General features: G+C 39.8%; 1 protein-coding gene across 1 annotated transcript; it reads left to right on the forward strand.

The window, feature by feature from the left end:
• Nucleotides 1–455: 455 nt before the first annotated feature.
• marchf9 (membrane-associated ring finger (C3HC4) 9) lies at nucleotides 456–21,643 on the forward strand. The gene is made up of 4 exons (XM_047378347.1): nucleotides 456–1,929; nucleotides 16,882–17,037; nucleotides 19,513–19,705; nucleotides 20,333–21,643. Exons 1-4 carry the CDS (start codon nucleotides 1,597–1,599, stop codon nucleotides 20,662–20,664), a joined length of 1,014 nt encoding a protein of 337 aa, XP_047234303.1. The 5' UTR covers nucleotides 456–1,596; the 3' UTR covers nucleotides 20,665–21,643.
• The last annotated feature ends 1,293 nt before the right edge of the window (nucleotides 21,644–22,936 follow it).

Here is a 22,936-nt window from a genome sequence, read left to right on the forward strand (position 1 = left end):
CACTGTTGCCTTGGAGCAAGAAGGTCCTGGGTTCAAATCCCGGCTTGGGGTCTTTTATGCATGGACTTTGCATGTTCTCCTTGTACATGCATGGACAGTCCAAAAAACATGACTGTTAGGTCAATGGGTCTCTCCGTCTGTCCTGAGTGTCTTCCTGGGTGTACCCTGCCTCTTGCTCCTGGAGATAGGCAACATCCAGCGACCGTGCAAGGATAAGCGGGTAAAAACAGTGGATGGATGGGTCATTTTGTATTTGCTGTGATTTTTAAATTTGTTTGATGATCTGAAACATGTGAAGGTGGCAAAAGAGCAAAAAGGGGATAAATACTTTTCGTACAGCACCGTTTGAGCTCACAGCAGAGCAGCATTGGGGGTTGGTGGTGGGGGTCTTGGTGCGGTTTGTATTTCGCGGGCTCCCATTTCATGTGGCGTCCACGTCATCAGTGAGGAGGGGGTAGGTGGCAGGGACTTTCAGCACCCTGGACAGCGGTCGGTCAATAATAGAGCCTCCAGCAGAGCTTCTTCTCCCCTGCTCAGCCGGCAGCCCAGCGAGAGGCGCTTTCCCCCACTGGAGGATGGATGGATGACCACAGAGAGAGGATGGCTCGCTGTTTACAGGATGACTGGGAGAGTTCTTCCCCCTCCCTGTTCCGGAAGTAGCGGCTCAATCTCCAAGCCGACCATTTCGAGGAAGAAAACCAGCGCCAGCAGTCTCATCAGCATCACATATCTGTTCCAATAATCACGCTGCGTGATTTCGCCACGAGTCCCCCTTCCTCTCCAGCAGTAAGCTGTCTTTTGTCTCCCTGCGCCTCTCTCTCTTAGACGTGGATCGCTCAGAAACGCTGATGGACATCGAGCTGAGACTGAAAACATGGGGCTCCTGAAGATGCGAACACCGAGGGACGTGTTTTTCATCTCGACGTGGATTGTCGAGGGGAATGGCTCCGGTTCTTCGTGGGTCGACCAGGGTCGCTACAACAAGAAGATGAAATAGGGAGGAAAAATAGTAGAAAAAGAGGGGGGACCATGATCTGACACTGAGAGACAATAAGAAAATAAGAAGATATAATCACATCTAAAGCAAACTTCTATTTCATCTTTCTATTTTCCTTCTTTCTGGATTATGTTTCTTGACAAGAGTCCCAGATGTGACTGTGTGGATGGCATGTCGTTGTTTTTTACACCCCATCCTCTGTTTCCTGGCTCTGTGCTGCTCTCTCTTCCACTAGTCCGCTCTCTCGCAGTCTTCTGCTTCGGGTAGCAAAACATGTAGTCTATTTTGTATATATATAAATATTAGTTGCTGCAAGCCCAGCAGCGTTTCTGGAGGAAAAAAAAAAGAAATAGCAGCAGCGAAGAAAATGGACACCAGTTTGTGATGTTTACTGGGGTGCGGTGGGAAATGCATGTAGACAATGTTTGCTGAGTTGTTTCAGTGATGAATATCGAAAGAGTGAGTCGGCCAGCTGAAAGGGAAAATCTTTCATCCGCATTGGCTTAGACACACATGCCATCAGTAGGGCCAAAGCCTATTGCTCTCAATGTGATAATAAAGGAATAAAAATAATAATAATAATAATAATAATAATAATAATGTTCAAGTATCGGATTCGCATGTTTTTCAATGAACTGAAGGTCCTGGTGTTTATGCGATCCGATTCACGGCAGTCCGGCTCAGACACAGATCGACGCTCCAACGCCATGCGGGGTCTGGGGATGGGCGGCTGCGGCTGGCCGCCTTTCGTCGACTGCCATTCCCGGGACGACGAGGAGGAGTACTACGGCAGCGACCCGAGGCCCCGGAGCCTGGCGTTCGAGGACAAGGAGCCCAAGCTTCAGGTGGGCCTGGACGCCGTGTCCCTAACCAGCACGGCCAGCAGCCTGCGGACCCCCCAGTGCAGGATCTGTTTCCAGGGCCCCGAGCAGGTAAAGACGCGGCTCCTACTGCTGTGTGTTGGTTTTAACACGTCTACTTTTAATAATGCATGATTTTATTCTACCTAACCTACATGTACTTTTTTATTTGTTTTCTGTGATCCTGCAAGAACTCGCCTCTTACGATCATCCTGTCCTACATTCCTCCTTCTAACGCCCACCTACTCCTTACCTACTCGACAAACCCAGGATTTGGCCTTTGTTTCTGACAAGCATTTCGATTTTTAATAGATCAAAAATCACAGATCACCATTTCGCTTCCAGAGCTTGTACACTCTGTGCCGCACAGCTTCAGTTCACAGACAACTATTGTGTTTTTTATCCTTCAACCTCCTCCCCTACTCCTCTAATAACATGATCCGGTTATCTCAATAACACTGTTTTCACAAGTAATCTAGTCAGCGGCAGAGAGGCGGCATGTTTCCCACACAATCTGAAATCTGGCCAGCATGGCAACAAAGAAAGTTAGCCAATTAGGTCTGCTGCGGGATGACAAACAGGGTGAGAGGGACTGAATATACATGAGTCACAATAATCCTCCAAAGTGTTGTTTCTGCATGTGTCACACAGCATGATGAGCAGCCAGGGATCATGTGATGGTCACTCATGTTTATGATGTTGGCTCTAATGTCAAATTATTTTAATACATCAATGTGTGCATAATTGTGAAGTGGGAGGAATTTCTTATTTACAATCTTGAACAAACTGAAATCTTAAAAGTGTGGCGCACGCTTGTATTTTAATACGAAACCCTTTAATAAAATCCAGTGCAACCAATTAATCACCTAACTAGTAAATGCAATCCCCTTTTCAGATAATATCCCAAGCTTTGAGCATCTCATGGAGCACTGGGCAGTCCATCATCTGAAAATGGAAAGCATTTGGCACCACTAAGACACTAAGAACTTACCAAGACAAGGAAGTTGACCTAAACTGACATTAATTCGAGAAGCAACCCAGAGGCCCATGGTAACTATGTAGGAGCTGCGAAAATCCACAGCTGGACGAAAATGTTAACGGGACCACTAGTAGTTTTCCACACATCTGGTCCTTATGGAAAAGTGGCAAGAAGGCATTCTGCTCACTGTTTGCCACAAGCTATCACATCAAACATCTGGAAAAAGGTGCTCTGGTCACACAAAAATAAACGATTTGGCCTACATGCAAAGCACTATGCATAGAGGTAAACTAGAAGTCATAATGGAGATATCATTACTTCAGCAGGGTCACGCTGTGAAGATGTTTGTCTCCAGCAGGAACAGGGAAGCAGGTTGGAGCTTGATTGATCTCAAATCAGGTTATTATAAAAATATATGAAAATAAATAAAAAAGACACTCAACCGCAAGAGCTGAAGTGAAGAGCCCCAAAACAAAATATTCTATTTAAGTCAAGAAGAGTAGCCTGGTTGTTTTATTCTGTTTAGTTAATATTACTGTAATTTAAATTATGGCTAAGAAGTTTCCGAGGATGCAATAAACCTACAGTAATGGGATGCAAACAGAGTAAACAGCATAAAACTACTAGGAACACAACGGTTTTACTGTGAAAACACTAACTCTGCAAACATGCTGTACAGAACAATACAGTTAAAACAATATAACTATTTTTTACAGTGGATAGTTTCACTGTATGGTGTTATTAATGCAAACACTTTCAAAATTGATAAATAACATGAGCATATTGCTTATATTTAAAACAGAAAGGTACTATAATTTCCATCCATTCATTGTCTATACGAGACAATTATTCCTACTGCTGCTGAAATATTATTCTGATTATTACAGTTATCAACAACATTTATTGATTAATATTAGTGTTATAACCAATATTTACTGATATTATATTGTATATATGTCCCTACCCTATCGACACTGTGATAAAATAACCACACTGTTGGTTGTTGACAATTTTTTCAATATTTTCTTTTACAAAAATTTCATGTGTATAAGTTGATCTATTTAACAAAATATTCTATTTTAGCTAAAATATGATTCCACGATTATTCCAGTCGTAATAAATTGTTTGTTTTGTTTTTCTTTATTTGATATATATATATATATATATATATTTTAACATAGGCTTATGCAAAAGTAAAAAATAAACAGCCGCTAAATTAGCAGAATTAGAAGGTGGAGCAGCCTTTTGTCAGTCAGCTGACTGGCAGTGCACAGAAAAACGTGGGAAAGCGGCAGTGCAGAGGTAATCATTGCTCCATACAGCTATAGAAATCTCTTCAAATCAGTTTTTTCGTAAAGCAACACTTTCCCTTCCAGACTTGTTGCTGTGCACTGCCGGGCAGCTTCTTTTAGGCTGCTACATTATGCTCTCAAAAAAACAGGTGAGGTCTTTAGTGGGAAACTAACGAAGCACCACCTGTCACTCTTATTAAAGTAATGCTGTTTGAAAGCTACAGTTAGTAAACTGCATCAAAATGAAAACAACAAACAATAAATGTTAAATGTAACATTATTCCAATAATAGTAATATCATTAGAAACTATAAAGGTATACAGCACATTTAACAGAATTCACAAAGTAACAGTACAAACAGTTAAGAAGAGGAAAAAAAGCAAAAACATCACAATGATAAACAAAATGCCAGTAGCGAGGAATTTAATACAATAAAATACATAAAAAAGCAGATAAATAAAAGCAATCAAACAAACATATTCCAAAGCCAGGTATAACTCAACGTAAACACATGGAAAAAAGCCTGCTTATAATAAACTTGTCTTAAAATGCATTGAAATTATTCTGTAACAGCAATAATCATTAAGCAAAGTTATTTTAGCAGCAGAAACTAGGCTTTTTTGTTTTAAATAATAGCAATAAGACTATTTTATAAATTTAGGTAGAAAGATATAACATAAATAGGGATACAGTGATATTTTAAGTCAGAGTAATCATATTGCCAGATTCTCTCACTGGTCCAAGCCTGCTCCAAGCTCTTATTTTTACTTGGTGTTGTGCACGAGTCTGAAGAAAAACAATAATCAGTGCGCGTCTTTGAACTGTGGCCAAATGTTGGTGGCACCAGATGTGCAGAAACCTGTGCCGCCTGCTTCAGCAGGTAGCTCTGAACACTGAGATAATTAGAAACACTGTAAATCCTGCAGGAGCACAGATGGATATTACCATTTAGTCACTTCTCAAAGATAGCCATACAGTGTTATTACAGCCCATGTGCTAATATATGACATCTGCCCGAGAGTTTGGATTGTGAAACAGTAAATTGTAGAGCCGCAGGACACAGAGTGGAAAACACTTGAGGCTGGCTTTGAATATACAATTCAAGTCGTGTGATGCCACAGACAGGAATCAAGCCCAGATTGCCGTCCCTGCCCACTCACACATATCCCCTTAATAAAAAGGTGCATGTTTTTCAGGCTTCGGGCTCTCTGGCAAGTTGACTCATCGAGCAACGTGGCTCTGAGCTGCCTCTTTTAGCTGCACAGACAAAGAGCGAGCAAACAAAGCACTGAGGGAAAACCCAGAACTGCACTACTACAACATCAGCTCCTCGCTCTCATTTAGCCTTTGTTTCTGCCACCACAGCGTGCCGTTTTCTTGCTGTTTATCTCCTCGGGGCTCAAGGAAGAGGGTGCTCACGTTTGCCATTTCATTCTTATTTTATTATTCAAGTAGGTCACAACAGGGGCTGGGGATCATGTCCCTGTCAGCGGGACAATTACCTACAGACGCAATCGCCTGGCTCTGCGGGCCGCATTGAGCACGAGGCCTTATTAATTGTCTGTCAGAGGTGTCAGCGTGTGCCCTGGATGGTTGTTGGTGGTGATGCTGAGCCTAAACCCGGCTTTCTCTATGTTAACATAAGCTTTTCCAAACCTCTTAATGGAAGCAAAGACAACTGGAGTAAGGTGGAGTGGAGTTTAAGATGCCCTTTTCTGCCAGCAGTGTGTTTCCAGACTAGCGTGCGGTTTGGAGCTCATGCGGGCCACTTCCACACTAAAAAATGTCTGGTCTAAAGGTTGCAGACCTCTCTCTTAGTCATGAAGTGACACACCAAATTAACGCCCTTGTGCTCTATAAAGTGGCCTCAAGGGACAAGCCCATTCTACATCGTGCAGCGTGGGGTTTTTTATGGATGTGTAAGGGTCAGCATTTGTGTTTTTTGCTATTTTGAGGTTGATTCTTTTTTTTGCTGTGGTATTTGGTTTTCACTTTTGGGTCAGCAAATACCACACAAAGCCCACATTGTCTTCCTAATGACTGACAGTTGCTTTTCTCCACTGTTGCATGTTAGAAAACACAGACAAAAACTCAAATGATCAAAGCAGTGATTAAAGATTTTTTCAACATTTTTAGCACCTGAAGAGGAGTGAACAACTTTAAAATAAATGTTATTTTAGTATTACAGCCGCACACTGCAAAAACAGATATAACCCATCAAATGTATTCAGTCAGAAAAAGTCATTTATTTAGAAATAATTAATTTCTCTGGTGCGACAATTTTTGGCAGCACTAATAATTTATATAAAATAAAAGTAAAGTGTGTTTAAATATATTAAACATTTAGCTTGATCCAAGTTTCAAGGAACCTTTGATTAGTCCTGTTTCTCTGGGGTATAAATATGATGCGACATTTCTTAGCCACTCTTCAAAAGAGGAAAGACAAGAAAATATCGCATTCAAGTGAGGCAGATGTGTGTTGAGCTTCCTGAGTCCAGAAACAGCTATAAGAACAGAGCTCCTCTGCACCCTGCCAGTGTCGACAGTCAAAGCAATGAAAAAAAGGTTTAAAATGACTTGAACTGTGACCAGAGGCTGTATTAGTTTAGCCAGGAAGGTTAAAAATGAAATCTTGAAGGTTAAGTTAAAGAACAGCAGTAGAAAATGGCGTCTTGGGCTCACTAGTCTACATTACAAACATTGGATGCCATCTACCGGTCCACCGGGCTTTTAAGAGGCTTGCCAGGGAGACAGTCTGTTCTGTCCTACTATCACAAAAGGTAAACATAAGGAATATGTCAAACTCTACTGGGAATTTAATTAAAACAGGCTTTGGACAGATGAGACACAGATTAAGCTTTTAACTAACAGTCCAAGTAAGATGAATATATGGAAAAGCAGCTGATATGTTTTAAGCAGGGATGTACTGATATGTACATTTGGGCTTTCATTGAAATACGTTATTAATATTGCTGTTATGGCCAATAACTGATATTCACAGATATATTTATTTCTATACTCTCAACACCATACAGCTACAATGCTTCTCTGCTTCAATTAAAAACCCACAATCCTGGGCTGCATCACTATCGCTGTCACTTCACCAAACAAATAGCACATGACCAACCACCACCCTCCCCCGAAATACTTCCCAACAGCAACATGGTGGAAACAAACATCAGTTGGTAATATCAACCCAGTTTTACTTATCAGGCCGATACCAATATGTTAAAAAATGACTAACATTGTCTTATGCCATTGTCAATGCAGACATATTGTGCATCCCTAGTTTTAAGAATGGTGAAGGTTCTCTGAAGCGGTGGGCCTGTTTGTCTCACAACGTCCTGCACACATTGTTAAAGTGCAGGACATCAGGAGCTCAGACAAACCTGGTCATTTTAAAAACCGATGTCCTGGGGTGCACATGGCTCAGTGGTAGACCGGGTTCACCATGGAGGCTATAGTCCTCAATGCACTGGTCCCGGTTTGATCCCCAGGACATTTACTGCGTCTCCGTCCCTTCTTCCTGTCAAACCGCTAATGAATAGAGGCCGCTAGCGCCACAAAACCCATATTGTCCTGGTACTTTATGTATGCCTTTAGATATTTTAAAATATACATCCACTCACTGTCCACTTTGCTACTACCAGATTATAGCATCTTTGGCCTTCAAATGTTTAGTGACATAGATTTAACAAGGTGTCCGAACCGTCCCCAGAGATTTTGTTCCACATCAACACAATAGCATAACACAGTTGCTGCAGATATGTTGGCTGTTCATGATAGAGATTAACGTTTCACCACATCCTAAAGATGATCAAGGGGCCCAAAATTTACCATGAAAACAACCCCTACACTCCACCATCACCAGCAGCCTGTATTGTTGAGAGGAGGCAGGATGGATTCATGCCTTCATGCTGTTTAAACCATACTCTGACCCTACTGTCTAAAATCCACAGCTAAAATCGACACTCCTTGGACCAGGAAACATCTTTCCCATCTGTTATTGTTCAATTTTGGGGAGCCTGGCTGCTTCATTGTATTGATTACAAAGATGTTATTCTGCGTACCTTGGTTGTAACCAGCGGTTGTTGGGGCTACTATTGTTCTTCTACCATTTCGAATCTGCTAAAATTAAATGAAAATAAACAGAAACCAGAAACCAAGACACTGTATAAACGGAACCCCTCTTAAAAAAAAACTATCCATTAATTTGGATTTGGGGATATTTGGGAATATTATCCAACTTATTCCTAGATCATGAAACATTTTGTGAATACTGTCCAGATTTTCTGGTCTCAGTTTTAAATATAAACAAGCAAATGCATCTTAAATGGGATATTATCAACATACCAGGTTTTTCATCTCCAAAAGATTGGAAGATTGGTGGAGGACAACCTGAAGAAATGGACTCTGATGCCAGCACATTTTTCTGCCTTGTCTCCTCAACTACTACAGACAGGAACAGAGATAAATATTCTTATTTAGTTCGGTATTGATTTGGCATTTTCTATACTGTCAAATCACTGAGATGTCATTAGTCGCGCATTTCTAAGTAGTAGTTTTCTGTGTTAGATAGAGAATGTGGTCAGGATTAGAAAGACGGGAATATAATACACTTTTGTGGTAGTGCTGGTTATAAAAGGACATAACTTCTGGAACCTAAATCATACCTGCATATCTGCTCTCAGCATCGCATTTAATCTTTTTCAGAAGCTGACGTTTTTCCTTGATGGTCAGTTGTAGCCCAACCATAACATGGGCTAAGGATTTTCATCCTCCCTTGGTTTGAGGTTACAAGTAAAAAGCACAGCGGGGTGGTTTTTACCTCGGGGTGTTCAGTGGTCGCTTTAAATTTAGATTATTTAGCTAGATTCGGTTTGATTCCTTGTCCATTGGAAACCAATTTGTCTTTAACATGAACCAGTCAAAGCCACAGGTTAAGCTCTGTTTGATCAAAGGTGCAGCCGCAAATAGCCCCATAAGTAGGCAGGTTCTGACATGTCCGAGCTTCAAAAAGACATCTCCACAGGTGCGTGATTGTCCTAACAGACCAAAAAAAAAAGAAATTTAGCTAAGCAGCAAACTAGTTACTTCAAAAAAAAAAAAAATCTCACTCCATGCCCAAACCACTTTGCTGCAGCTGCCACTATCGTACTGGAAGCTGCTAACTCGATCCCCCAGCAGCACCACCAGGAATACGGTGGATAAGAATCAACATTTCACATCATTTTAAATGTAATTATGTTATTAAAAGGCTTGTTTCACTTGAAAGACGAACATTTGTGCTTCCAGATTATAATGATTCGTATTTGGTGATGAGTGTGTGGGGGTTAACAAGTCCCACTATTGTGGTGGGTGACATGTTCCCACATCACAATGAGTTCCCAGTTTATACTGGACCAGTGCCACATCCACCATCCTGCTGTCCCAAATACGGAACAGAACCCCTCATCTGAATATAGACACTAGAAATCTGGATCTTTTGTTTTGGATCAAGCTCTTTTAAGAAGAAGGATTTTGTCAAGATGAAAGATTTCAGAAGCTTTTTTAAATGATTTATGTGATTATTTCAGTACTATTGAAAAACACAAGCCTTGTCTTCTAAAATATTAATATTCTCGTCATTTTAAAGGAAGAAGTCACAGCTTGCTCAGTTTGTTTTTTATTTGATCCGTTTAATAACTGTGAGTTGATCATGGCAGACAAGATGTGACCTTTTATGTGTTGTTTTCTGTTTTTACAAGTTGTTTGGCCTTTCTGTGCAGGAAAAGACTATAAATGGAAAACAATCGTTTAATAACAACACATAATCTCCATGACAGCTCAGATTCTGCCTTATTTTAAGGATTTTAATTTAGTACATTTACAGTGTGAAGATCGTTTGCTTCATTTTACATTGGGGACAGATGTTTACACACAATCATCATTAGCATGATTATTTTGGGCTTTTAATGGTGCATTTGAACAGTTCTTTTTTAAGATGGAAAGATCTTTGAAAACAAGAATTGAATGGACCAGTTTGGATTTATAGTAGATTTTCTCTTATCTCCACGTGGTCAAAATTAAACTGAAATATACTCACACATCTTATTCTGGCCGGATATTTGACCACTCGTCGCAGCAGAACCCGTGGAGCTCATTTAAATTGCTTGGCTTCGTTGACATGGACCTGGTTCTTAATCATAGTCCATCAATTTTATAAATGGGTCGGGCCAACCAGAAGCCTAATGCTAGCCTGCTTTAACCAAGGTTTGAGATCACAGTCTTGGAGGAACGCCCCATTGTATCCATGTTTTAACAAGCTGCTGATTTGAGGTGAAGAAGATTTCGGATGTAGCTCCTCTTCATCCCATTCCTACGACAATAATTTTGTGTTTTACCAGATTCATGGTGAGTGAGTGAGTGAGTGAGTGAGTGAGTGAGTGAGTGAGTGAGTGAGTGAGTGAGTGAGTGAGTGAGTGAGTGAGTGAGTTAGATGCAGTTATAGCAGCTAAAGCTGACTGACCTTTTCTCTGCATGACTGCTGACTGCATAAATTACTTTGAGATAAAATGACTTTTATGTACTCAGACTGAGACAGCTCTTAATTATTTATTTGTAATTATTTCTAATTATTCCTCGTGTTAATGAGAATCAACAGAGACTTTGTAAATCTGTCTGATTGAAGGGAGCAATCAGATTTCTTTGGATGAAAGCATTGGGGAGCAGATACATAAGTTGGTTCCCCCAGTTACTGAAACGAGGGAGCAGTTTATCTGCTTTCTCCAGGTGCCTATGCTCAGCATGATACTACCACCGCCATGCACGGCAGTTGGCGCACTGCTCTTAAGTTTGGAAGTCCCACCTTGTCTTCTTCTAAACACTCTTCTTGTGATTGTGGCCACATACCGAATTTTTTATCTCATCTCACCTCAAAATCTTTTTTTCATTACGGCATTTGGCTTGTCTGTAGGAGCAGCTGCAGATTTTTTATCGTGCTTTCTTGGTCAGAGCCCTCTCATTCCATGGTAAAAATAAACTTTCTTCACAGTGGAGGGCAACACTGGTGTTCTAGCATTTTCCAGTTTATGAGCCTTGGTACTCCCTAAGTTCCTTAACAACCTAACTAATTTACTTCCATTAGTGGAGAGAGTTTGAGTCTAATTAGTTTAATGTTAATACAGCTGGTTCATGCAAAATGATCATGTAAAATGTAAAATGATCCCAAACACAAATCAAAACTGGTTTTGGAATAGATCTGGTAGGCATTCAGTAATGGCCCTCAGTCCTGCATATGAAATGTATGAACTATGCCTAAAAGTCAGGTCTATGCCAGTAAACCAGGCAATTTAAACGAGGTCAACCAATTCTGCCTAGAAGAGTGTTCAAATATCCAGCCAGAATCATCCCAGAAGTTTGTTTATGGCTTCAGAAAAAATATGTGGTTTGTCTGCAACATTTTACTAAATATTAGTGGAGGGATTTGAATGTTTTTGTTAATGTATGTATAATTTTGACCCTGTTTGGATTAAAGACAAACTGCATTAAATTCAAACGAATTCACTCAAACCACATTTTTAAAAGGGGTTGAAGTTGCATATTTTGTATAATCATTCCCCTCCATAAGTTCAATACATCCTGAAAAGCCCATAGTCAACGTGACGTTTATGTGGAGGACTGTATGTAAACTTTTACCTGCAGCTATGCTTACCTGTGTTGAAAAGAGAAACAATTTTAGTTTTAATTAGCCATCAAAACAGCTCTAACTCCTTTGCTTTGGTGTATAAGTTAATGTATATAAATCCTGAAATCCTGAAGTAGGATTATCAATATTTTCCAAGAACAACATATATAACATATATATATACATATATAACTTTGAATCACAGAGCTCATTTTTAACTCTCACTCAACTAAATTCAACTGAATTAAATAAAGTTTATTTATACAGCAACAATTTACACCTAATATCATCCTAAGGCACTTTACAAGAAAAGTGGGTCCAAAATCCAAATTCAGTTTATGTTAGTCTTTCACAAAGCTTTTTATGGCTTGACATTTAGTGACATGTTTCTCCAGGTTGTGTTTCAACCTTTGCAGTTCTGAGTTAAACCAAGGAGCCGGTCTCCTCTGACTGATTACTCTCAGTTTCAGAAGGGCGCCATTGTCTGGTGCAGGGGCCAGCAACTGTTACAAGCCTAAGAACCATTGTTGCCTTCAATCCAGCTAAACAAAGTTTGTTTAAATCCACAAAAGCACCATGACTCTTCAAAATAAGCACCTTCTTTTAATAATACCTACTATTAATTTAATTAGCTTAGGTTATTAAAGACCAAAAATGTTATTTTTGTTTTTAGGTTTATTACATGTTATTTAAACGGAAATTAATTTTCTTAGAAAATAAAGTAAAAATGACTAAAAGGCACATAGCTTGCAACCTACTGACAAAAAATACTTGCTTACACTATTTGTGGAAATGTAATGCATATATTGCATTAAAACACCTAAGAAAAACTGATAAAACTAACATTTTTAATTACCTTTTTATTTTCAAATACTGCTCAATTCTTTGTCATTTTAGCCAAAGTTATTAAGAGCTACAGTGGAGGGACTAAATCTCCTCACATGGGGCTCCGGAGCCGCAAGTTGCAGACCCCTGGTCTAGTGCTATACAGCGGCTCTCAATAGTCTACACACACCAGTTAAAATACCATCCATCCATCCATCCATCCATCCATCCATCCATCATGAGGGCCACAACGGGGCTGGTGCCTTTCTCCAGGGGTCATTGGGCGAGAAGCGAGCTACACCCTGGACAGGACGCCATTCTGTCCGTCATTGGACAACACAGAGACACACAGGACAAACAGCCATGCACACACTCATAAATATGAACAGTTTATAGAGACCAATTCACCTTGATTTGTTTGGACTATGGAGTATCTGGAAAGAACCCATGCATGTACGGGGCAGTGAACCCAGGACCCTTCTTGCTGCATGGCAACAGTTCTACCAACTGTGCCACCTTGTAGCCACATGTGAATCAAAATTCACTAAAAGTGATGGAAGGTATGAACTCAAGAAGAATGAATGCTGAACAGGAACCAGGAGGTGCGTCAGCAAGGTTTTAGTTTAAGGGTTTACACATTGGCATGCCACCACACCATGATGACGTAAACAATCATTTCATGAGATTTTCTGAATAAATTTGAGGTACTTAAATTAGTGGTTTAGTGCAATTAGCATGTACTTTACAATAATAAGATTTCACACTTGAATTTTGCTCTCGATTATTGCGATAAGGTGCTTTGTATTTCCAGTCTGAGGTAATGATATAAATCTGCAACTTTTAAACACTTATGTTATTATTACACACTCTTACACAAACTCATTTGCAGACCTCTCTATGACAACTTGACATTTTAGAAATGCTTGCTTTCATGGGCTTTTTATTTACTGCTTCATATATAGTATGACCTTTTCTGTGTTATCTTCACAATGTCAGCAGGCAAGTTATTTTAATGAGTGGCATGTGGCTCATCTGCCAGACTCTTTTTTTTTTCATGCATTGGGACGCTTACGTGTTTTTATTATAAGTCAGAAGGGCAAATGAGCCAGATGGGAGAACAACAAGAGTGCAGATGATCAGAAAAAGCCTTATTTGTGTCAGTGCAGGTGCAGTATTTTCCTGCCAATAAATGTAATAAGATGCTGGTTCATTTTTTCTGAACCGCCATCTGTAAATTCAGGCTTTTTATATAATCGACCCAGACAGACATGAACAGACGGTAACCTTCTTAAATAACCTTTTTTTTTTTTTAAATCAAAACACTTGGTTAATAAATTGGATCATTGCTAGTTTTATCTAGTATGAAGAGCACTGACTGTCATTTTGTTTAACTAAGAATCAGATGAAGTGCTCTCACACTCCAGTATTAGTTGTCAGAAAACATTATAGTGTCTACATTACGTGACAGAAATAAAAACTCAAATATCCTAAGACACAACTTACATCCTAAACCTATTATCAACATATTAACCTGCTAATTCATATTTTATTATAGTTTAGCCAACCAGTTGAGTTTAAATCAGTTCACCTTAATTAATATCAGTTCAGTTATGTTCAGTTCAACTCAAACCTGTTTAGGTCAATTCACTTTAGTTTAGGGTTACCATTGTCCCATGTTTTCTCCATTTATAGATAATGGTTCTCACTGTCGCTCACTGGAGTCCGAAAGCCTCACAAGAGCCTTTTTAACCCTTTCCAGACTGATAGATGTCAATTACTTCGTCTTGAATTTGTTTTTTAATTTGGGCATGCTGTATTGATTTTTATAATCTTTTTGCTTGCTTCGTGTTGTCAGACAGGTTCTCTTTAATATTTTGATTCTACATGTGTGTCAGCAACCAGGCCTGGCTGTGGCTGAGGTTTTTGCTTAATTCATGATTCAATACTGGGGCTATTACATTTTCATATAGGGAAACATATTTATTTAAACTGTCTTTATCTAATATTATTCTTTGTTTGATTATCTGAAACATTTAAAAATGATAACAAAACAAAAGGAACGAAGAAATCCCTGAAAAATATTTTTTTACAGCACTGTACGTTTTCCTATGTCACTGTGAGTGCCAAATTATTTCTTTTTTAATGTGTTAATCCACCTGTCTGAATGTCTGCTTGTGTTTGTACTATCTGGGAGTTATTGTTCATGCTGAAATATGCTGAAATTGAGTTTTATTGAATCGGTTTCAGAAGCTACTCTCACCTCCACCTGCCTGCCCTGATGCCTCACACACCCTGCCGTTAGTGCAGTGTGTTAAGTTGCCGAATTCACTTCACATCAAGCTGTGTCCATTCATTGACTCTCTTATGATTCATAATGAGTTTTCTCCCACAACAATGCTCTTTTCAAAGCTTTCATTGAGTGGTGCTGGAAATCAAGTGAAAAGAAAAAGTGGCATGGAAGCAAAGCCGTCTGAGGACGTGGGGATCGTGATGCTGAGCGATGGTGACAGCCTGAATGCAGTCATCCTTAATGTGTTGGATGGGCCAACAGGCTTCAGGTGCTGCTGTGGTGTTGAAGAGACAGTTTGATCCTAAAGACTTTCCAACCTGCCTGGCTCTTAAAAATAAACTCCAGCCTTGGTTTTTGTTGTTTGTTACATTTCCATGGTATACTGAAGAACAGTTAAAAACACATCAGATGTTTTTATTAGTAAATGTATTTGAGGAGATAATATTTCCAGTGCTGATGCTCATTCATAATTTGTGTGATTCTCTCGGACATGCTGGAAATCAACCTCTGGACCAAATCCTGACTGATGGTGACCCATTTTGTCTTCTTATACCGCGGACTTGTTTGTTGGCTCCTGCTGCTTTCAGGGAACTGACCACAGATTGTCATTAGGGCTACGATCTGAGATGTTTCAAGTTCATTTCTTCCTCTTTTATAGTGATTTCAGTTGCACTCTTTATCAGCTTTACCTGTGCAACGACTGTACTGAAATAAATGTAGCTGATCATTTGAGTCGAAGTATAACAAAACTTGTTTTTGGTATAAATTATGTTTAAGAAATTAATTATTCAGCATTTAATCACTTACTCAATAATCTAAAAACTATTTGAACAACTACAACAGAAACCACTGAAGTAGCATTTGGAAAGCACAACATTTGTGCCCGTTATGACGTTGTAGCTTAGTTATTCCTTTATGTCATGAATTTAGCTTTTGATAACAAACCAAAGCCATCTGAAAAGCATCACAAGTAGCTAATGTACTGCATCAGAAACTAAAATGAAGTCTGTTTCCATATGGCTGTGTTGTGCACACATTTTGTTATTGCAAACTACTAAGATTTGTTTATACTTATGTATTTTTACTACCTTACTCTGAGAATATTTCAATGTATTTTGATGTATGCCACTTCAATCTTTAAGTGGTTACTAAGCTGTCATTTATTACTAAACTTGTAGTAAAAAAAATATTTATTCCTCAATTTTCTTTATCTACTCGTTTGTGATAGTTGTTCATTAGAGTTTGGCTTTCAGTGTTAAAAATTATGTTATTGGTGCTTTTTCTCCTTTTAAAAAGGCTCGTCTGGATTTAACTATGAGATATGAATCGGTGTGACAAGTTGTTCACAGACCTCCCAACTTGCACGATGAAGCCTGGTAGCTGCTGGCAAGGCGCTGCAGTTTTTGGTAAAAGCAACATGGCCAAATGTGCTCAGTAGTTGTGTACGAAAAAATAACAATCCACTGTTGAAGAATTTTGAAACCTCTCAAATTATTTATGTTACTGGTAAAATAAATAGAAACTCGTTCTTGTTTCCTACCAGAGATCTATTTCAGAGGACTGAAAGGCTAAGCTAAAAAAGAAAAAATTCAACAGCTTCCCTTTTCTTTTCAAACTGTGCAGTAGCCCAAGCTAGCAAAAATAACTGAAGTAATTCCCCGCTCTTTTGAAGGTGTACTAAGTTACGCTGACAAACGAACTGAAGCCATTTCCTGGCCTTTTAAAGGTTTACTACGCTACCAAAAAACTGTCCTTAAATCAGTCACTTACATAGCTCCATATGACTCACAACTCAAATATCAATGGCAAAAATGTTGAATTTAGAGCTGTATGAGATAAGACCCAAACTCCATCTTTTATATTTGCTTTATTTGCTTTCTACAAAAAGCTTTTCCAGACCTGCAGCAAATTTCATGCTTTTTCATTGTAAGAACACTCTGACAATATCTTGTTTACCATATGTGTGCTTCAGGGGGAGCTGCTAAGTCCCTGCCGCTGTGACGGCTCTGTACGCTGCACTCATCAGCCTTGTCTCATCCGATGGATCAGTGAGAGGGGTTCCTGGAGCTGTGAGCTCTGCTACTTCAAGTACCAGGTCCTGGCCATCAGCACCAAGAATCCACTGCAGGTAACACTGAACATTCGGAAACCTGTGCACATATCAGAACTTGAATTTAACAAAACACGTTTTTCCTCAGCTTTGAATAAATCTTGATTCTGACCAGTCAGCAAACCCAGTCCAACGCAATTTTTTAATCAGTGTTCAAGATGTTTGAGGAGAACAAACCTTCATGTGTGGAAACAGTTTGTAAAACAGAAGAAAATACTTCCTGTTAACTGATATTTCTTCAAATTCAAATGGGAAACATTTAGGAAAATAACATTACGTAAAAAGAGCTGACGCTGACCTTTCATAATAATACATGCAACAGCAGAACGATCGGTCTTTGCTGGAACAAATCACAGGCTGTTGCTGTGGAGGACTGTTTGCCATATTGTGCTGACAAATTTTCCCTCTGTGTCACCGTCCGTCTGCTGTCTTTTCAGACACACAGAACAAAACCTATTGGGAAGACGAGTGGTTTGATTTGGATGTGCTGGTTTGAAAATGAGTGGATGTATGTAAATGATGGGAAATTAAATTGCAGAATAAAATTTTGCGACCTTCTGCTTATTTAAAAATCTTCATTTAACATTTCAGATGTTAATATTGCATATTTTATAGGGATTCAGAAGTTTAACATACACAGGACATGTTAAACCCCAGAAAGTTGTTTTATTTATTTAGTTTGAGTTTTCTGAAATTAAAAAAAGTTCAAAATAACATATAATTTTTCTATATGTAACATATCATTCATTCTGCCTAAAATCAACGGTGCTGAAAAGTTTCAAAATGCTCTTCAACTTGCCAGGTCTCTTTGGTCCCTGTTAGTGCTCATGAGTGATTGCAGCTGGTAGCTGCTCTGTGCCAGTATGAAAGCGTTTGCATGGCAGTCCTCATTGGAATGATCAACATGGTAAAATCAGTCCAAGGAGGTCCAGCCAGATCTGAGAAAGAGAAGACTTACAGAAGTAATGAATATCTCTCAAAACCTTAGAAGAATATTTACTGCAGGGCATGCTAGAGCTGTGAGCCTCAGGAACAACCCAAAACCACCGAAGCACAATCTGCCTTGCACTGGAAGCTGCTCGTAGCAAAGTATTACATGAAAGAAAGGCAGAAAAGGTTTTCTTCAGTCAGATGAGACAATACAAAGGTAAAGCATTCAAATTCAACTCATGGTGGTGCTGCAGCAGTATTATGTTCTAGGGTTACTATAAAACAGGAAATAGACATCTAATATATTTAACCAAACTGCACAAATTAATAATATAAAACTCGACATGCAGAAAGGTACATGCGACTGTATTGTACTGGTCACAAAATCAGGTCCATTGGATAATAGCAGGTATACAGGTTAACTGATGGTTAAATGTCAGCAGGCTCCCTGGCTCAGTTGATGTATCCCGTCCTGCTTCAAGCTGACCAACAGCTGGAACAGACCCAAGCGATATCGTAGAAAGGCACTGGTTTGGACTTGGCCCCTGTGGTTTTGGGTCAATTAAAGATGGTGGAGAGTCAGATAGTCTGAAGACATGTGAGCTATGTGCAGATGGACTTTGTTTGATTGAAAGACTATACCAGGGTGCTGGCTCAGGAAGGGTAAGACATGCAGAAGAAGAGAGTTAAGGGCAAATCTGTGCCATCAGGGTCCACTGAATCACTACCAGAGCCAGAAGTCATCTACTTCAGCAGAACATGATATGAGGAGACACACGTCTTCTGTATTTATACCTTCGGCTTACCATATCTTTCCGAAGGCAGCTGCCTCTTCTCTGGGGTAAATGGCAACCTGTGTATGGGACAGTGGACCCACAATTCAACTCTTGCCACTTCTGAAAGCAGGAAAGGGTGTTGTACCTTAGTTCAGATAGCGGACACAAATGTCATGTTGTTCTGTAATGCTTGCTGCACAATATGACAGTTTTCCTTTGGTGTATTCAGTTTTTGGAAACCATAACCTTTATGACTCGTTTGGGCATCTTGTCATGCCCATTGGTTCCAGCCTCAGACCACTGTGACATTAGTACACTTCATATGCCAGGCAAAAGAGGGATGCAACCAACTGGCCTTTTGCAAATCCGCAATGGAACCCTAATTAAACTCAGATTCAATGCAGATAACGCTGTTAAATAAACATCTTCAAATAACCTTCACTTGTTTTAACTCACTGTTGGGTGCATTGGCAACTTTCTGATCTTACTATCTCTGCACTTGTGAAACCACCTCTGTCAGTTCTTACAAGCCTCTCCAGCACCTTACAAACTGAGTTATTTAATATACAACTGCTGTTCTGCATCTGTACCAAATTACACACAAATCGGATCGATCCTTGATAGCACTTTAATTTACTTGTCAAAATATCAGGTCAGCTTAGATCACAAATAGTAAATTTCCTTGCTGTAAACATGTGCTTATTGGATAAATTTGTACCTTCTCTTGAGTAAATGATCTGATCAATTTCTCCCAAGTCTTACACATAGCCTCTCCTCTCTTTTGCAGTGGCAGGCCATCTCCTTGACGGTGATTGAGAAGGTACAGATTGCAGCGATAATCCTGGGTTCCCTGTTCCTCATCGCCAGCATTTCCTGGCTCATCTGGTCCTCTCTCAGCCCCTCTGCCAAGTGGCAACGGCAAGACCTGCTCTTCCAGATCTGCTATGGCATGTACGGCTTCATGGATATCGTCTGCATAGGTAACGGGGGGCATGACGCAAACCTGACACCAAACTGTGCAAACATGTAATCAGTCTCTGGTGTCTCAAATAGCTTTTGCAGCAGGAACTTAGGGACAGAGGGAGAAAGTTTAGGTGACTGAGCCAAGGGCTGCATTACACAAGAACAAGAGTAGCATATAAAACAGGAGCTACAACAGTAATATTAATAAGTGGAGGTTACATTATGCAAGGACAAACTAGTGTGATAAGACAAACAATTTACATTTTGGTGCTTTGCAAAATTACGCAAGTGAGTTGGCAGATGGTGCAAGGGAGGAGACAACAAGCACACTAAAAGCCAAACAAATTTTGATGATGTTGCAGAGTACAAGAGACTGTTTTTAAGGTGTGACCGGGTCAACTGTTCTTGCGTAATTATGAGCTGCCTGAGTCAGACAACGCTGAGAACAGATGGCATGAAATATCAGCGCTGTGATTTTTGCCAACTGTCTATTCTCATCCACAGTTGAGATTGAATATTTCCGCTCATGATGCTGAGAGCATCTACCAGATCTGTTTAGCAAAACATTTGATGTACAGCAGCAAGAATTCAGCAGCTTAAATAAGTTGTCCTTCACTCTGCCTGTGCTTTTTTCTCTCACCCAGGCCTCATCATCCATGAGGGATCATCGGTGTATCGAATATTTAAACGATGGCAGGCTGTCAATCAGCAGTGGAAAGTACTGAACTATGAGAAATCAAAAGACTTGGGCGACCCATTGAGCTCGAGCAGTAAAACTGGTGCCCGCGGCTCTCGCAGTAACCCTCACGGCCTGGCCAGCAGCAGCGGTGGGCGACAGAGCAGGAGGCTAAGAACTATTCTGAACCACCACTGCGGGTACACCATCCTGCACATTCTGAGCCAACTCAGGCCCAATGACCCGCGGATTAGCGCTGCCGCCAACCGGGAGGTGGTGATGAGGGTCACCACTGTATGAAAGGGACCAGGGACAAGCAGAACTGCATCTTTGCCTGATGTGAAACAGTAAAAGGACATATGGACCTCATATGAAAATCTAAGGACTCGTGTAGGCAACAGGAGCCCGCATGGGGCCGAATGGTGCCTGGAGCATCAATAGACTGAAAACACATGAGGATTTCTCCTCTTGTTTCGTACAACAAAAGGAAGCCAGATGCTCCTTTTCAATAATTAAATAACTGATGAAAACAAGGACGAACAAGCATTAAGAGACATCAAACATGAAATATATGATGGCGATGGTGGGAGGCATTGTAAACAGGCTTTATAACCTGAAACAAAACAACAAAATGTTTTTTTCCAACTCAATATCAGGATGCACAGAACATTTTGTTTTGGATTTTATCCTCCTGGTTTGTTTTTATCTCTTCTTTTTCTACTCACTTTGATTTTGTACCGATGTTTGATTTTAGAAGAAACCATTTATGGTAACTTCATACATGCCAAACATTTCCAGACAACTACGTGACGAGTTTAAAATCTCTACAAGCCAACTGATGCTGGTAAATAGACCGAAAGCTGAGAATAAAAACATCCAAGAGGGCAAAAGAACTTTCAAAGAACAATAAATCATTAGTAAAAAAGTTAAAAATATAAAAAAAAAGAAGTGAGAAATATTTGAGTTGTACTTAATCTTTCTGCAATAAAAATACGTATGTACATTTCACAGGGAATTTTGCATGGGTATATAATTTTATTCTTCATCACATAACATAAGCACATGACAAATTTGCTCTATTTCAAATGGTGCTTGCCAAAATAAACACTTTAAAAACATCTGTTTTCATTGCACCACCTTTTTATCAGAATGACAAATGATAGTGTGTTACAGCTATTTCAGCTAAAATACAGGTTGTTGCTGCTGTGGGCTGATTCAGATTTGATAAAAAGTTAACTATTGGATTAAAAATTGGGGTCACTTGATCTCGAACCTCTGAGTCTCATTTCAGTGTCTTTTTTTGACATGCAATGTTTACTTCAATGTATTGCCGTTGAAATGTAGTGAGGTATTACAGTATTTGCAAAAACAAAAAAGAACGGGATCATTCATATATTTTTTTGAACATGTTGTAAATGTTTCTGATAATGGTTCTGTTTTGAGAAGCTTCTTAACTTAACCAGTAGATGGCAGTATTTGCAAGACAATGCCCCTTTAAAACAAAACAATTCTCGTTTTTCTCTGCAGGGGATCAGGAGATACCATCAGATTAAAGTCTGTATTTTTCATCAGGTTTGATAAATGTTCAATTCAATTCAGTTTTATTTATAGGGCGCCGATTCACAACACATGTCGTCTCAAAGCACTTCACAAAGGGTTTTGAATGGTGCGGGGTTGTTGGAGAGGTTAGAATAAACTACTGAGTGTTAGAGTTTGGCCATTTTAGAATGGGTTATGTGTAGGGGTACTAAGTAAAATAAAAACTGATAAAGTTTGTCCATGTAGAGCCCACTGGTGGCCATTGTTATACCAAAAACCACAAGGATTGGGGTTGCAAAGGTAGCAGAAATGGAGGGTGTGTTTGCACCTCAACCATAACTGAGCCGGTTTAGGCTAAACCTGACTCCCCTTTATTCCATCCAACAGGGAGGGAGGAAGACAGAGGTAAAAATAATTGGAGAGTGTTGTTTCCTGTTGCATTGTGTGAAAGGAGGGTCACTTTAAAATGGACTAAGTCAATTCAATCAAATCATACAGATTTCAAGTCAGGTACATACATTCCAATTAATCCTAACCATTGAACAGTTCAGTCAGATTCAGTTATTTATTCAAATTGGATAAAAAGTTTTTCTGTCTAAGGAAACCCAGCAGATTGCATCCAGTCAGTGACTTGCAGCATTCACTCCTCCTGGATGAGCATGTAGAGACAGTGGACAGTCACTGGCGTTGACTTTGCAGCAATCCCTCATACTGAGCATGCATGTAGCGACAGTGGAGAGGAAAAACTCCCTTTTAGCAGGAAGAAACCTCCAACAGAACCAGGCTCAGTGTGAGCAGCCGTCTGCCACGACCGACTGGGGGTTTGAGAGAACAGAGCAGAGACACAACGAGAACAAAGAAGCACTGATCCAGGAGTACTTTCTATGGGAAGGAAAAGTAAATGTTAATGGATGTAGCTCCTTTAGTCGTTTCATCTAGAAAGAAAGAACAGATCAACTCTGAGCCAGTTTTCAAGGTTAGAGTCTGAAAGAGAGCACATATAATTAGTTACAGTAGAAGCTCAGCCAGTAGC

This window comes from Girardinichthys multiradiatus, chromosome 1 (genome assembly GCF_021462225.1).
Source record: "Girardinichthys multiradiatus isolate DD_20200921_A chromosome 1, DD_fGirMul_XY1, whole genome shotgun sequence".
Lineage (NCBI taxonomy): Eukaryota > Metazoa > Chordata > Actinopteri > Cyprinodontiformes > Goodeidae > Girardinichthys > Girardinichthys multiradiatus.

What these genes read in the sequence shown, in the direction of transcription:
- marchf9 (XM_047378347.1), top strand. Translation starts at nt 1,597, where the DNA reads ATGTTCAAGTATCGGATTCGCATGTTTTTCAATGAACTGAAGGTCCTG. An exon ending in GTTTCCAGGGCCCCGAGCAG is followed by an intron (nt 1,930 to 16,881) that starts GTAAAGACGCGG and finishes TGTGTGCTTCAG; the next exon opens with GGGGAGCTGCTAAGTCCCTG. An exon ending in CATGGATATCGTCTGCATAG is followed by an intron (nt 19,706 to 20,332) that starts GTAACGGGGGGC and finishes TCTCTCACCCAG; the next exon opens with GCCTCATCATCCATGAGGGA.